The 17,601-nt window shown below is 37.7% G+C and overlaps 1 protein-coding gene across 4 annotated transcripts in view; it reads left to right on the top strand.

Moving 5' to 3' along the window:
* Positions 1 to 5,666: 5,666 nt before the first annotated feature.
* LOC136875367 (cyclin N-terminal domain-containing protein 1) overlaps positions 5,667 to 17,601 on the top strand; it is a 265,579-nt gene continuing 253,644 nt past the window's right edge. Inside the window, exon 1 of one of the 4 annotated variants that reach the window (XM_067148918.2) lies at positions 5,667 to 6,044. In XM_067148918.2, coding sequence (XP_067005019.2) covers positions 5,969 to 6,044 — 76 coding nt within the window. In that variant the 5' untranslated portion in view covers positions 5,667 to 5,968. Of the gene's footprint in view, positions 6,056 to 14,976; positions 15,670 to 17,601 lie in introns of those variants that run through there. The other 3 variants (XM_067148920.2, XM_067148922.2, XM_067148919.2) reach the window with 3 other exon arrangements.

The raw sequence follows: 17,601 nt of genomic DNA, 5'->3' as shown, positions 1-17,601 counted from the left end.
TAAGGCTTTTTGCAGATGATGTTATTCTGTACAGAGTAATAAATATGTTACAATATTGTGAGCAACTGCAAAATGACCTCGATAATGTTGTGAGATGGACAGTAGGCAATGGTATGATGATAAACGTGGTTAAAAGTCAGGTTGTGAGTTTCACAAATAGGAAAAGTCCTCTCAGTTTTAATTACTGCGTTGATGGGGTGAAAGTTCCCTTTGGGGTTCATTGTAAATACCTAAATATAACGAAAGATCTTCATTGGGGTAATCGCATAAATATGATTGTAAATAATGTGTACAGATCTCTGCACATTGTTATGAGAGTATTTAGGGGTTGTAGTAAGGATGTAAAGGAGAGAGCATATTTGTCTCTGGTGAGACCTCAACTTGAGTATGATTCCAGTGTATGGGACCCTCACTAGGATTACTTGATTCAGGAACTGGAAAAAAAATCCAAAGAAAAGCAGCTCGATTTGTTCTGGGCGATTTCCCACAAAAGGGTTGCGTACAAAAAATGTTGCAAAATTTGGGCTGGGAAGACTTGGGAGAAAGGAGACGAGCTGCTCGACTGAATGGTATGTTACAAGTAACTATTCTCATTTTGGTTCCGTATTGAAGTTGACGTATATCTCAAATATTATTGTAATATTTATTATTTATTTATTTATTTATTTATTTATTTATTTATTTATTTATTTATTTATTTATTTATTTATTTATTTATTTATTTATTTATTTATTTATTTATTGAACAGGTGGACCTATAAATCTATATATATAAAATAACTTGTCCTGACTGACTGACTGACTGACTGACTGACTGATTCATCATCGCCGAGCCAAAACTACTGGACATAAAGAAATGAAATTTTGAGGATATATTCGTATTAAGATGTAGGTGCTCGCTAAGAGAGGATTTTTGGATATTCCTTCGCTAAGGGGGTGAAAAGGGGGGTGAAATTTGAAAATGAGTGTATCTATATCTCAATACTTTAAAAGTTTACAGATGTAAAAATTGGTATTTAGAATCTTCTTTAAAAATAAGGAAACACGTATTTTTTGTTTTCATAAAATCCAGATAAGAGGGGTAAAAAGGGTGAAAACTGGGAAAAATGGGTTGAATGCCTTTAATCAGGATACCGGTACTTATATATCAGAAACTGAAGATATTACAGACCTGAAAATTGGTACTTTTGATCTCTTTTAAAAATAAAGAAACACGTATTTTTTATTTTTGGAAAATGCAATTAATGGGAGGGTGAAAAGGGGGTGAATTTTTAAAATGAGTGAATCAATATCTCCAAACGTTTAAAGTTTGCAGATGTAAAAATTGGCATTTAGAATCTTCATTAAAAATAAAGAAACACGTATTTTTCGTTTTCGGAAAATCGCAATAGGAGGAGTGAAAAGGGGTGAAAAAGGGTTAAATGCCTTTAATGAGGCTACTTATATCTCAGAAAATGAAGATATTACAGACCTGACAATTGGTGTTTGGGATCTCTTTTAAAAATAAAGAAACACGTATTTTTTTGTTTCTGGAAAATCCAATTAAAGGGTGGTGAAAAGGGGGTTATATTTTAAAATGAGTGTATCTATATCTCAAAACTTTTAAAGGTTATAGATGTGAAAATTGGTATTTAGAATCTCCTTTAAAAATAAAGAAACATGTATATTTTGTTTTCGGAAAATCCTAATAGGAAGGGTTGATAAGTTTGAAAAAGTTGTCCAATGCCTTTCATGAGTCTACTTATATTTCAAAACCTGATGATATTACAGATCATAAAATTGGTGTTTGGGATCTCCTTTAAAATAAAGCAACACGTATTTTTTTGGTTTTGGAAAATCCAATTAATGGGGGGGGGAAAGGGTGTGATTTTTTAAAATGAGTGTATTTATATCTCAAAACTTTTAAAGTTTATAGATGTAAAAATTGGTATTTAGAATCTCTTTTAAAAATAAAGAAACACGTATTCTTTTGTTTTCGGAAAATCCCAATAGGAAGGGTGTAAAAGGTTGAATAATGGGTTGAATGCCTTAAATGAGGCTACTTATATTTCAGAACCTGAAGATATTACAGACCTGAAAATTGGTATTTGTGATCTACTTTAAAAGTTAAGAAACACGTATTTTTTCGTTTTTGAAAATTCCAAATATTGGAGGGTGAAATGGGTGGGTGAAATTTTTAAAACGAGTGTGTCTACATCTTAGAACTTTAAAATTTACAGATGTAAAATTGGTAGTTAGAATCTCCTCTAAAAATAAAGGAACACGTATTTTTTGTTTGCTGTAAATCGCAATAGGTGGGGTGTAAAAGGGTGAAAAATGGGTTGAATGCCTTTAATGAGGATACATATATCTCAGAAACGAAAGATATTACAGAACTGAAAATTTGTACATGGGATCTCCTTTATAAATAAAGAAACACGTATTTTTTAATTTTTGGAAAATCCAATTAATGGCGGTTAAACAGGAGTGACAAACTGGGGTGAATTTTTTGAAAGACTATATCTACAGAATATCTTGGAAACGTAAAATGTTACAGACGTAAAAAGTGGGTGTTTGGAATCTCCTGTAAATGTAAAGAAACATAGGTGATTTGTTTTTGGAAACTCCACTTAAGGGGAACTCAAAAGGGAGAAATTTTAAAATGAGAATTTTTACAGTATATCTAAAAAACCTAGCATGTTACAGAAGTTAAAAATGGTATTTTTATCTCTATTAAACATAAACGTGTATTTTTAGTTTTCGGAAATGCCACTTGGGCGGAGGGGAGGGGTAAATGTAATTGAAAATGGTGTTGAATTCTTTTAATTAGGCTACTGATATCTCAAAAATGAAGATGTTACAGACGTGAAATTTGATACTTGCAATCTGTTTTAAAAATAAAGAAACACGTATTCTCGGAAAATCGAATGAAGGGGGTGGGGGGTGGTGAAATGATTGAAAATTTAATTGACTTAATTGTATGAGAATACATACATCTAATAAAAATTAAAGCTGTTACAGGCGTGAAAATTCGTATTTGGATCTCCTTTAAAAACAAAGAAAAACGCGTTTTTGGGAGGAAACCATCTTGGAGGGCGAGAGTGTAAAGGAGTTGAATTCCTTTCATGAGGACACATAAATAAAAAACTGAAGAAGTTAGAGTCGTGATATTGGTATTTAGAAGATCCTTTACTATTAAAGAAACAAGTATTTTTTGCGGGAATATTCACTTAGTGGGGGGTTGGGGAGTAGTGTGAAATGAAATGAAAAAATAAATTATTTTTATGGGGATACTTATATCTCAAAACTGAAGGTAATAGACGTGAACGTTGGTGTCTGGAATCTCCTTTAATCATAAAGAAACAAGCCTTCTTTTAATTTTTTTTGGTGGGGGGGGAGTGGGTGGCGGTAAATAAACTTAACGGTGGTGGGGTGTAGAAGGAGGTGAGACCAATTGATTTTACTGTTCTTAATGTACTTATAAGGATCATCCGTTGCTCAGGCGGCAACGCGCCGGCCTCTCACAGCTGGGTTCCGTGGTTCAAATCCCGGTCACTACATGTGTCATTCGTGCTGGACAAAACGGAGGCGGGACAGGTTTTTCTCCGGATACTCCGGTTTTCCCTGTCATCAGCCATTACAGCAACACATAATAGTAATGATAATAATATAATAATAATAATAATAATGATGATGATGACGTTCCGGACCGTCGTCAGTTGTGCGCTGGAAACGGCTCCTGGACTGGTAATGACTAAGAATGCAGTCCGGCCGCGGGTTTAGTGCCGCCAAGGCACCCAATATGACACCACGCCGGTTCTCCTGAAGGATTTTATCCATATTAGAAATGATTATAGGAAAATATGGCAAAGATTTAGTGACCCAACTGACCGGGAGGAATACCTGAGCCTAGCCCGGGAAGTACGAAATCGATTGCTGGAAAGGAAGATTGAAAAATGGCAGGAAACATGCCGTAATCTAATAGAAACGAGTCAGATCGGGAATTTTGGTGTATTCTCGCCGAAAACGAGTCAGATCGCGAATTTCGGCGGATTATATATCTAAAACAATAAGCATTCAATTATAAATTTCAGTATAATACCGTAGCGAAGCACGGGTATCTTGCTAGTATTAAAATAAAAGTGGTATGTTCCGAGCTGTCAGCGGAGAGATGGCGTGGAATGACATTAGTAGACGAATAAGTTTGAGTGGCGTTTATAAAAGTAGGAAAGATCACAATATGAAGATAAAGTTGGAATTCGAGAGGACAAACTGGGGCAAATATTGATTTATAGGAAGGGGATTTAGGGATTGGAATAACTTACCAAGGGAGACGTTAAATAAATTTCCAATTTCTTTGAAATCATTTAGAAAAAGGTTAGGAAAGCAACAGATAGGGAATCTGCCACCTGGGCGACTGACCTAAATGCAGATCAGTAGTGATTGATTGATTTCAAATTTCGTGACAGCGCCGGGAATCGAACCCGGGAATTCGGGGGTGGCAGCTAATCACGCCAATCGAGTATTTATTACTCCTAATTTTTTTTCATTGAATAATCCTTTAGATGGAGTCATTTTTGCCACATGACAGCATCACAACGCATTTTTATAATGTGAACTTTAACATTTTAAACACTGACAATTAGAATTCATTACCGTTACGACTGTAAGGCTAACGTATGAATTGTTAGCTCTGCAGTGAACAGTTTACAATGTATTTATTCAAAACACTTTTCTCTCACTGAATTTGTATTAAATATATATATTTGCAATTTGTTTTACGTCGCACTGCCAGAGATAGGCCTTGTGGCGACGGTGGGAAAGGAGTTGGAAGGAATCGGCCGTGGCCTTAATGAAGGTACAGCCTGGTATGAAAATGGGAATCCACGGAAGACTATCTACAGGGCTGACGACAGTGAGGTTCGAACCACAGCTATATTAAAATTAAAATTTAAGCATTTTTGAGTCAAAATATTTATGTTATCGATACACCGAATACAGAAAGAGGTAAGACTTTTATGATTTGTCCAGCCCCCTTCCTGATAGCAGCACTTGAAGAATTTTAAGACTCTAATTGAATGACGACCCTTAATCTCAAGATTAAACTCAGAAGACAAAAGTGTTGTACTAAGTTCTGCGATGTATCTAAACACTATGAAGAATAAATGTGATTACTATTATTTCTCACAGTTAAGGAAAGTCAGTTGGACTACTCCATCTCCTCGCAGTTCAATTTCAGGACGTTATTTTGACAAATATGAACGAAAGAAGCCTTTAGGATTAATCATTTAACAGTATTAATCAATGTAACATACTTCTTCTTTCCCTAAATTAATATAAATCGTCATTCATTCTCAATATCAGAACGTCAGCTGGATTACACATCTCCCCGTAGTTTCATTTCACGACATTATTTTGACAAATATCAACGAAAGTAACCTTTAGGATTAATCATTTTAATAACATTAACCTATGCAACATTCTCCATACCTCTCAATTAGGATAAATCGGCAATTAATGTCAATATCTTTTCCATAAGTAAGTGTGCATTTCTGCCGCAAATAGGTAAGCCTCCAGCGCCACGTGTCGAGATTTGTAGATGTGTAACTACTCCGATTACAGTGCGTGACCTGTTTGTCTATGCCGGTAACGACTTTGGTAACGAGCTAGTCAGCTAGCTAGAGCGAGGCATCAAGTCGGCCGTGATTACAACTTGTTGTATGGCAAGGCTTTCTGCATTTGCATTGTAAACGTTTTAATCCACGTTAATTATTAATTTTTATTTTCACAGTATCGACGGAGAGGAAACCGAAGTGTGAATAAACACAAGTTCGTAGTATTATATGTAGTAGTGTACCGTAACATGGTCAGTGGCGAGGTATTGGCGCAGTTGTCCCCCCTTATGTCTATTCTTCATTAAAGCTTGAGAGAAATTGTTACTTCAAAATAACTATGCAAGATAGTTGTAAGGGATTAGTCATTCAGTCGAATGGAGAAGAAAATACCTGCACAATGGGAGAATGATAATATCTTGCGTCTCCTGGAAGAACCAAAGAACTGGGAAGGTCTGTGTTAAGTAAATAGTTTTTCTACCGGTACTTGTTAGAGATCGAACCTCCAGAAGTCTATATAAGTATAATGCCAGTTTTGTGAAGACCTAAGACTACTTGTGGCTTTCCTGTGCAATGCGTAGTCGTGATGGTTGCGCAGTAGAATGAACGGTACTGTCGAAAATTAAAGGAGCGTCCCGTCTTAATAATTGTTACATTGCCCATTTTTCCTGATGGTACTGTAGTCTAAGCATGATAAATTATTCTTTATTGTCAGTCTCTTAATAATCCGTTTATTCGAATTGCACTGTGTTTACCTCACATTCGAAATACTGGACAATAGAGACGGTAGCTCCAGGATCACCACCATCATTTCCCCTTATCCAGCTCCTGCTGGGTCGGGGTATTTATGACACTTCTCCGTTTTCCTCTTTCCTTCCACGATCTTGTCCCAGTCTAAATTTCATCTTCTTTGGCTGCTCTTCACTGATTCAATCCACGTTGTTTCAAGTCTTCCTCTTGTTCTCTTGCCCTCGCACTTGCCTCCAGCGCCTGTCTTAGAATTCTATTCTCCTCCATCCTCTTTACATGTCCAAACCACCTTAGTTTATTCTTTTCAACTCTCTCATTTAGCTTTCCTATCCCAACTTCCTAACATCTTCATTTCTCACTGTTTTTCGTATTTTACTTCTTAGGAATTTCATCTCACTGGCTTGAATTCTACTCTCTTGCCTGCTAGTCCAAGTCCAAGTCTCAGCTGCGCATAAGTCAGTATGGGTACATAGTATATTTTGTACGTTATCTTTTTACTTTTCCTTGGTACTTCTTTGAAGTTTTCTTACACTTAGGTAGAGTGCATTTCCCTGCTGTACCCTCCTGCTAATCTCCATGTCCACCCTAGCATTTTGCATTAATTCACTTCCTAGGTATTTAAAGCTGTCCACAGTTTCCGGACTCTGACTTCCAATTTTCACAGTGCCCTTTCCTTGCCTTTCCCCACTCGACATCACCATAGTCTTGCTTTTCTCTGTAGGCCTACTGATTTTCATGCCATACTTCTCAATTCTTCCGTTCAGTACATCTAGTCATTGTTGCACTTCTTTGCTATTCTTTCCCCAGATCACATTATCTTCTGCAAATAGCAGTATCTTTATCTCCATAGGCTTCCCTTGTTTCCTGTATAATTTTGTCCATGACCATAATAAACAAAAGAGGTGACAGCACACTCCCCTGTCTTAGTCCAGTCATTTTCCTTAACCATTCTGTCTTTCCAGCTGGGGTCAGTACCCTGCTAACACAGTTGTTGTACATTGCTGCACCATTTCCAACATTTCTATTCCGAGTCTCTTTCTAACCTTCACAAACCTCTCTCTGGGGAAATTATCATATATGCTTTTTCTATATCTATGAAAGTCATGACCAGATCCTTTCTATATTCCCAGTTCTTTTCCATAAGGTGTCTCATGCTAAAGATTGGTAGCTCCAGGAATCAAATTGAATCTGGGAACTGTTGTCATCTTACATAATTGAAATTGGGTTTAGAATGATTTTTTAATAATCTTATTCACTACAGGTGGCAGGACAGTACAATAATTTAATTTCGCACAATGTGCATAAGTTGTCTTCAGCCATGGAAATCAACGCAGCAGAAGGTACTAACAAACACAGTTGCAAGGAAGCACCTACCAGTGGACAGTACGATATATACTATGTCCTACCAGCATACCAATCTGCTTAGTAACTTAAATGTGATCTATATGGAAGCCAAAAGATTTCAGTTTCGTGGGACATTTTCTGGTATGGTGTGAATTTTTGATACAAGCAGATATGTTCAGGAGTTCATGATGTTTGAATACATTTTAGGGAATGATGGTTGTGAGATTCCAAGTACTTGTACGCCTATGGTATCCTCTAGCTTACCCCTGCTGAAATCACCTCAGGGGTTCGGGTTCTCTGTTGGTGAAATGTGTGAGGTAATTGTGTAATTTCATACAAGTCTGATATTCTTTCTATTTCTTTGTACCAGGCGCTCTTACATTTTCGTGTTTGACATTTCTTAGTCTACTCTTGTTCTTGTCCATTCGCAACAATAGGGTAACTTATTAGGTTTCCAAGGTCTAAAAAGGCTCATTTCCTATTTTTCATAGCTCATCTCATTCTTTAAATCAGGGCCCCTCAAACGCCCAAAATCTCACGCGTGCAAACTGAGGCACAGAGTTCCTGTGAACTGTGTATCGGTCCCAGTCGGCTTGGACCAGTGCGTCGTCTCAGGACGACTCAGCTAAGCTTGGCTCAACTCGGTTCTGATTTGATGCGCTATGGAGCAAGTGAGGAAGAGGGTGACAGACGGAGCGAGCGAGGCAGGCGTTCGGGAAAAAGAGACAGCACTATTGCTCCAAATTGGTGTCTGCGCTCTGGTCAACCAAGCGAAGTCGTCTTTTGCACTATGCACCGCGCAATGCACTGGTGCATGCACACTGAGAGGTCCTGCTTTAAATGGTACATTGATTCTTTAGAAATTTCAGGCTACAGCTCAGACACCCGATTTCAGTTCCTGATCTTCGTAGGCTGCTTATGAGAGGTAGTCTAGCTAGTTCTCTAGCCATCGAATGACATCAGGCTCCGTCACTCACATCAAATTGCTTTGCATGTCGAATGGAATTGTGAGGATAATCTGCACTCTGCTGACTCCTGTAGCCGGATATATGGATGTCATTTTAACTCGGTATATTTCATAAATATAAATACTACTACCCTGTTTCCTAAATCAAGTTGCACTGCTTTCTGTGAAAACATCAAGTAGGCTTCAAACCCAGGTTGTTCACAATGCCTATCTGAAGTCAGGTTCAGTCAATACCCAAATCTCCTATAATGTAATCCCAAATAATTGTATCAATATTTCCACAGATTAAACAGGTAATGAAAGGCCATATTAGGGAGCCGATATCTAGACCTGACAGTGAATCAGTAACTGCATTTTTTTCAGACAGTTAAAATACAATAAAAAATAAACATTAACCCTGACAATTACACCATACGACTTTCTGACGTGTCGTGCGAATAAACGCCATCTAGTGCTCAAAGGGAGGGGAGATTTATCCCCTCCACCACCACTAATTCTTGTTCATTCCGTCTGGTAACTTTAAAAAACTTTAAATAATAGCAACATTTATAGACGTGTTACTGTCAGGGTCAAAAGTTACTCAAATGAAATGGAAAGAAGTATAATAATTTACTCTATGTTCAAAGTTATGCTTGACATTACTGGCAAGCAGTAACTGTAATGAACGGGGAATGCTTACCTTGCCAGAATTTCAAATGAAATCAGTCCACACTAAGTGTAAACAGCTACAAACAGGTAGAGCAACATGCATGTTGTGTGTCATCAGACTTTCTACTAACATAATAATCTAAACGTTTAACCTGATGTGCTGCACCCTAATTAAATATTTAACATTTTCAGATAAAAAAGTTAGAGCCATCAAAATTTATCACTTTACAGATTATGCTGTATCTATAGCAGTGCATCTCAAAAGAATAATGCTCTTTGTTTCAGTACATACATGACTAGTTTTAAAAGAATTTACGGCTAGCATAACAGATAATAATTATGATAAAACAGCGTCATCATCATCAGTTAACCATCTACAGTTTGCCCGGTGCAGTGTATGAGCACTCACCACTTCATTCGATTCAAGTACCATTCTTCTTTCTGTACTTGGTTCCAGTCCACTCCTCTATATTCTAGATCTTGTTTGACAAAGTTTCCCATAGTGCATTGTTACTGCCGGTGGCTCCAAGTAGCCTACGCAGTGGCCTCTATGGTATGCACGAGCCATGTGTCTTGGTAGGTGTGCTATTTGCCAACTGATGAGCCCCAGTTTAGCACACTGGGGTGAAACACTGGCAACCAGGAATGAGTTAACTGGAAAATTTATAATGTCCAATAACGGACCAAAAATATTGTTATTATCGATCCATCTCTTTCGAGGCCTGTCTCTGGGTCTTTTGCCGTCTAAGGTTTTCTCCAACCATTCCGTAGCTATTGAGCAAGAATCCATTCTCATTACATGGCCATACCATTTCAATCTTGATCTGAATATGGTATAACGTAACAAGTCTCTTATTTGAATCTCTTGGCGAATCCTCTCGTTGCGGACCTTATCTCTCCTAGTTTTTTGTAACATTGTCCAATTCCTGGGGGATTTAGAATACTGGGACACCCTCTCTCCAGGGGTCATAAATATGGAGAGCCCTTGCCCTGGGTTAAAGGTGAAGATTGCGGAGAAGATGGACTTCGGTACGGTGGAGATGGCGGAAGAGGCAACCCATCATTCTGGGAGTGTACAGATGGAACCTACTGCCTTGTAGGACGAGGAAGGCATCCTCAAAGGCTAAGGGAGTAAACCCTGAAAGAAAATCCTCTTATGCGTTAGGCCTAGCAAGTCAGCAAGAGAGCATTGAGTACAGTCGCTTTCAGTAAGAAAAAGAGCCTCGGAAAGAAGATTATAGACCGGACTGACACGTCCTCTCAGATAATTGTAAAGTATGATGACCCTAAGGTTTATGATATACAGTGTTCTGAAAGAAACCCAAAATAAATAAGAGATTCAAACACCGAATTGGAACTATGAACATTCTGTCATTAAATGGAATGGTAGAAGAACTCCTAGACATGATCGATACAAGAATAATATCAATATTGGGATTAAGTGAGACCAAATGGAAAGCGATTGGAAGTAAGACACTTTGTGGAGGATACAAATTATACTGGAGTGGACAGGAGAAGGTAGCAAAAAATGGTGTTGGAATCTTAATTAACGAAGAGACTGATGCTACAGCTGAAGTTATCTACAAAAGTGATAGAATCATTAAAATATTCATGAAACTGGAGAACACTAAGTTCACCGTCATACAAGTGTATGTCTCATAGACAGACTGCAGTGAGGAGGACAAAGAGAAATTTCAGCAAGACCTGGAAGATACAGTTAATGAGGAAAACATTATTGGAGATCTAAACGGGCAATTTGGGGTAGACAGACTTGGGTACGAGAACATCATTGGTCCACATGGATTTGGACAAAGGTACCCATAAGGAGAACAACTATTAGATCTGTGCAGAAGAAATGATCTTACAATCAAAAGTACATTCTTCAAAAAAAAGAGACAGTCACAGAGTAACAAGGTACAGTTGGGATGGCCAGTATAGAACATTGATTGACTACTTAATCACGAATAAAGATGGTGGTAGATACATCACAGATGTAAAGGTAATCCCTAGTGAAAGCATGGACAGTGACCACAGATTGCTGGTAGTAGACTTCAAACATAAGACTAATGAAACCCAGAAAATTACTTTGAAAACCCAAGGGTTAAAACTTGGAAGTTGCAAGAAGTCCGAATAAAGGAAGAATACAAACTAAGGATTCAACAGAGTCTGTCGAAGGGTGAAGTAACCAACGTTAATGAAGAGTGGAAAGTTTCCAAAGACATCTTTGTGGGAGAACCCAAAAACCTATGTGAAGTTACAAGTTCCATCAAAAGAACAAAGGAGACACCATGCTGGAATGGTAGAGTGAAAACAGCGGTGAAAGAAAGAAACCAAATAAAGAAGGCGCTGGACAAGGAAAAACAAAAACAGGGACAAGAACGCAATGAACAAGAAATACAAAGACTCCAAGGAGTATACAGGAACAAGAAACTTGCTGTAAAGAACATTGTAAGGGAAGAAAAAGAGAAGAAATGGAATGAGTTTGCAGACAAACTGGAAGAGGAAATATGAAATGCTATACAGAGTAGTGAAAAACAAGCAAAAGGGATCAAGAGACCATAAAAGCAATAGAACGTGATGATGGAACTCTGGCACAAAAAGAGGGAGAAATTAAACAGGAACTCAAGATCTATTTCGAAAAGTTGCTGAATGAAGATGCAGAAAATATAACAACGGATAGAGGAGAGCCAAGACGAGGAATCACAACTGAACCACCAATTACATGGCTTGAGGTTGAAAATGTGCTCAAGAGCATGAAGAAAGGAAAGGCAGTGGGCATAGATGAACTAAGTGCAGATATGCTGAAAGCGGCCAGCGGCGGGAATTCCAGGAATCCAATGGCTCTACAGACTGCTCAACAGGATATGGGAGGAAAATACTATTCCTGAGGACTGGAAGATGGGCATCATTGTACCTCTGTTCAAGAAAGGAAACCAACAAAAATGTACTAATTATCGTGGTATTACACTACTGTCTCATTTCCTGAAAATATTGGAAAGAATAAGAGACCAGAATCAGAGATATTGCTGAACCCATTTTGGAAGAAGAGCAGTGTAGTTTCAGACCAGGAAGGTCAACTACAGACCTTATATTTGCAATTAGGGTGCTAATGGAAGAATACTGGGAGAAGAACAAGCCTTTATTTCTAATATTTTTGGACATTGAGAAAGCCTACAGCAGTGTACCAAGGGAAAGAATTTGCCAATGCATGATAGAACTTCAAGTGCGAGACAGCCTCATAGACAAAGTGAAAATGTATAGTGTGAATAGAAGTTGTATTCAAGTAATACGTGGTTTGTCGGACTAGTTTGAAACAAAGAGTGGAGTGCAGCAAGGGCAGCTCGTTGTCAACCCTTCTAATTATTATTGTGATGGATGTAGTAATGGAATCTAGAAAGAACGTGGAGACATCAAAGCCTTCACATTTGCAGATGATGATGTGATCTGGAGTGACTCAGAAGAGGAATTGGGAGAGAGAATGCAAAGCTGGAATGAGGAGTTTAAGAAATATGGTTTAAACATCAGTAAGACCAAGACGGTGGTGATGAAAGAGTATGGGGAAGGAGCACAACCAATAGTCATGTTAAATGAAGCCTAACTGGACAGCATTCCAGTTTTCAAATACTTGGGTAGCGTTCTATCAAATGACAACCTAGCAAAACAGGAGGTGAACAATCAAATCAGTAAGGCAACAAAATTTTACCACCAGGTAAGACACCTGCTGTGGGATGAGCAAATACCTATAAAAACAAAAATGACATTGTACCAGTCCTGTTATACACCAATTCTTACATACAGTCTCAAAACCACAACATTGACCAATAGAGATAATTCCAAACTCCAGGCAACTGAAATTAAATTTCTACGCACTATTTTCCAGAAAACTAGGAAAGACAAGATTAGGAATGATAAAATTAGAAAAGAAGTAGGAATAGATGATTCTCTCCTCAATAAGATTCAGATATCAAGACTGAAGTGGTTTGGTCACATGAAGAGGATGCCAGTTAACAGAACTGCAAGGAAGGGATTTGACAGAAAAGTAGCAGGAAGATGACCCATGGGAAGGCCACGAAGGAAATGGATAGATTTAGTTAAGAACGATGTACTGCTGAGAGGTCATGATTGTGACAAGTTGGTGGAGGATGAATGGTACAAGGACAGGATGAGATGGTGGAGGCTCATATACCACACCCGGGAAACTGGAGATGGTTTAGGATGATGATGTCCGGATGAATTTAATTTCTGCAACATGCTGTCTACTTTTATCTCCGCCTGTGATGATACCAATTTCAAGGCTATAGGTTGTTGTGGGCAAGAAGTAAGCTTGATAAAGTACTAGTTTGGCTAGTATTGGAATCTGGCTGTCCCAGAGAAGGCTTCTAACCTGATAGTAAAGGACAGCTCCTCTTCGAACTCTGTAATTTCGGCATTTGATCGGTTATCTTCAGTCAGGACACTTCCGAGGTAATGGAAGTAGTTAACTTCCTGAAATTTCTCTCCGTCTACTGTGATATTTGCTCCTGACTTTTGTCTGTTGACAACTGTTTTCTTAAGGCTGATTTAAAGTTCAAATTCCTTAAAATGACAATTCCAAGCATTAATCTTCCTGAACTTCTTCCTCATTATCTCCCCAAATCACCACATCATCTACAAATGCAAATGCCTTAAATGCACTGTTCTTGCTGTGCTGCTTCACTCTTTTCATTGTCTTATCCATCACTGTGATAAATAGTAGAGGTGACAAAGTGCTGCCTTGTTGCACTCCTTTACTTGTTATAAACCAGTTGGAATAACCATTTCCTATCCTTACACAGCTCTGGCAGTGTTTATACAACATTTTTACTTTACTGATGAGAGATACTGGAACGTTTCTCCTTCTCAAGCAATCCCAAAGTTTATACCTCAGTATGCTGTCATAGGCTTTTTCTAAGTCCAGAAAGACAAAGATAACATGTTTTTCCTTTTCCCAGTGTTTTTCCATTATAATCCTAACAGCAAAACGCAGAAGTATTCAGTCAACAGTATGTAGAGATTGTTGGTTACAAGGATAATGTCCAGATAGAGGAGGAGACTAAGGCTAGAGAAGTATTAAAATTTACAAATGGTAACAATGACATCTACAATAAGATACAAAAGTTGAAAACTAGAAAAGCAGCTGGAATTGATAAGATTTCTGGGGATATACTAAAGACAATGGGTTGGGATATAGTACCATACCTGAAGTACTTATTTGATTATTGTTTGGTTGGAGGAGCTATACCAGATGAACCAGATGAATGGAGAGTTGCTATAGTAGCCCCTGTGTATAAAGGAAAGGGTGATAGACATAAAGCTGAAAATTACAGGCCAGTAAGTTTGACATACATTGTATGTAAACTTTGGGAAGGCATTCTTTCTGATTATATTAGACATGTTTGTGAAATTAATAACTGATTTGGCAGAAGGCAGTTTGGGTTTAGGAAAGGTTATTCCACTGAAGCCCAACTTGTAGGATTCCAGCAAGATATAGCAGATATCCTGGATTCAGGAGGTCAGTTGGACTGTATTGCGATTGACTTATCTAAGGCATTTGATAGGGTAGGTCATGGGAGACTACTGGCAAAAATGAGTGCAATTGGACTTGACAAAAGAGTGACTGAATGGGTGGCATTTTTCTAGAAAATAGAACTCGGAGAATTAGAGTAGGTGAAGCTTTATCTATCCCTGTAAAAATTAAGAGGGGAATTCCTCAAGGCAGCATTATCGGACCTGTATGTTTTCTTATATGTATAAATGATATGAGTAAAGGAGTGGAATCAGAGGTAAGGCTTTTTGCGGATGATGTTATTCTCTATAGAGTAATAAATAAGTTACAAGATTGTGAGCAACTGCAACGTGACCTCGAAAATGTTGTGAGATGGACAGCAGGCAATGGTATGTTGATAAACGGGGTTAAAAGTCAGGTTGTGAATTTCAAAAATAGGAAAAGTTCTCTCAGTTTTAATTACTGCGTTGATGGGGTGAAAGTTCCTTTTGGGGATCATTGTAAGTATCTAGGTGTTAATATAAGGAAAGATCTTCATTGGGATAATCACATAAATGGAATTGTAAATAAAGGGTACAGATCTCTGCACATGGTTATGAGGGTGTTTAGCGGTTGTAGTAAGGATGTAAAGGAGAGGGCATATAAGTCTCTGGTAAGACCCCAACTAGAGTATGGTTCCAGTGTATGGGACCCTCACCAGGATTACCTGATTCAAGAACTGGAAAAAATCGAAAGAAAAGCAGCTCGACTGGGTGATTTCTGACAAAGGAGTAGCGTTACAAAAATGTTGCAAAGATTGGCCTGGGAAGAATTGAGAGAAAGAAGGAGAGCTGCTCGACTAAGTGGTATGTTACAAGTAACTATTCTCATTTTGGTTCCGTATTGAAGTTTACGTATATCTTAAATATTATTATAATATTGATTGATTGATTGATTGATTGATTGATTGATTGATTGATTGATTGATAGATTGATTGATTGAATAGGTGGACCTATAAATATTATAATAAAAGTGGTATGTTCCGAGCTGTCAGCGGAGAGATGGCGTGGAATGACATTAGTAGACGAATAAGTTTGAGTGGCATTTATAAAAGTAGGACAGATCACAATATGAAGATAAAGTTGGAATTCAAGAGGACAAACTGAGGCAAATATTGATTTATAGGAAGGGGAGTTAGGGGTTGGAATAACTTACCAAGGAAGATGTTCAATTAATTTCCAATTTCTTTGAAATCATTTAGGAAAAGGTTAGGAAAAGAACTGATAGGGAATCTGCCACCTGGGCAACTGCCCTAAATGCAGATCAGTATTTATTGATTGATTGATTGATTGATTGATTGATTGATTGATTGATTGCGAAAATGAGGTCTGCTGTTGATCTGTTACTTCAAAACCCATGTTGTTCTTTGTCCAGCTGTGGTTCAGTGATCTTTTGTAATCTTTTCTTTATCACTTTCTCCATCAACTTAAGTCCATGAGACAGGAATGTGATTACTCTATAATTGCCACAATCCATCTATTTCCTTTCTTGAAGGGGGGGGCTATACAACCCTTAGTCCAGTCAGTTGGGATTCTTCTTTATTCCACACAGCATTCATCACTCTAAATAGCCACTGAAGTCCACGAGTTCCAGCAGCTTTAATCAAGTATGTACACTGTATAAACACTGTATGTAAAGTGTATTAAATTATATTGGAACAATGACTTGTAAGCTCAAGCCCATAATAACAGGATAGATTGAATTAGATTACTTTCCTATGTTAGATTAGTTCAGATTAGATTTAATTATGTTAGGCTAGGTAATATTAACCCGTAATTAGTCGCTCACGGAGATTTCCTCCGGGCTGATTACATTTTGCACGATACTGAACTTGTGGGTCTCCCCATCCCTATACCGTTCTCCTTGTTAATTTGGACTCATCCTGTCAGCATTTCGGCGTGATCATGCATCCTGTGTGCGAGTGTGGGATCATTGTTTTGACGAGTGACATCGCCTGGAAGCTTCCTCCATGTGCGATTAAGTAAATTACCTTATATTTTAGTGCATAATTTTTTTATTTTGGAGGTTGATGACCTTGTTGTTTTGTTCTTTTAAACTTATTGTAGAAAAATATTATTTCATAGTTCATATGATGTGATCGTCGTAGCTAATGGCGAGTCTCACGAATTTAATATCATAAGATCATTCAACATAGTTAAGATCTATAGTATTCTGCTTTTAAATCAAACAAATTGTGTAAAAATAACCTACAAGTACTTAAAAGGGTTTCTTTTAATTATACTGAAGAATACTGCAAACGAACATTCCAAAACAACATCTCAAAGGACGAAAATGATGCGCATTTTAAACCCTGGAGGTTACCTCCGTGCTCGACTAGTAACGTAATAATTTTCGTGCGACTAGACAAGGGTTAAGGAATAATTAATTGTAATTTCGGTCTGTATCATGAAAAATGATGCAGTAATAAGGGATGAAAATCCTGTAGTAAGCAAGAAATTAAATTAGGTAAATAAAATACACTAAAATACATAGTTATTGTTCCATCTAGTCTACCTTTAGTCTGACAGTTGTTCGATTTCAGACAAATCTTGTTCATGCTCGGTATAACGATCACTTTCACTGCTCGAATCATAACTATGTATTGTATTGAATAGGTGAATGAACAATAAAACATACAAGTGTTATTTAGTACAAATACTTTCAATACGGACCCAAAATAGAATTTTATCACGTCATAACTATCCTTCGAGTCACAGACCACAAATTAATTAATTCA

Source organism: Anabrus simplex, chromosome 6, assembly GCF_040414725.1.
Source record: "Anabrus simplex isolate iqAnaSimp1 chromosome 6, ASM4041472v1, whole genome shotgun sequence".
In the NCBI taxonomy this organism is placed as follows: Eukaryota; Metazoa; Arthropoda; class Insecta; order Orthoptera; family Tettigoniidae; genus Anabrus; species Anabrus simplex.
This window is presented reverse-complemented; position numbering and strand designations above follow the sequence as displayed.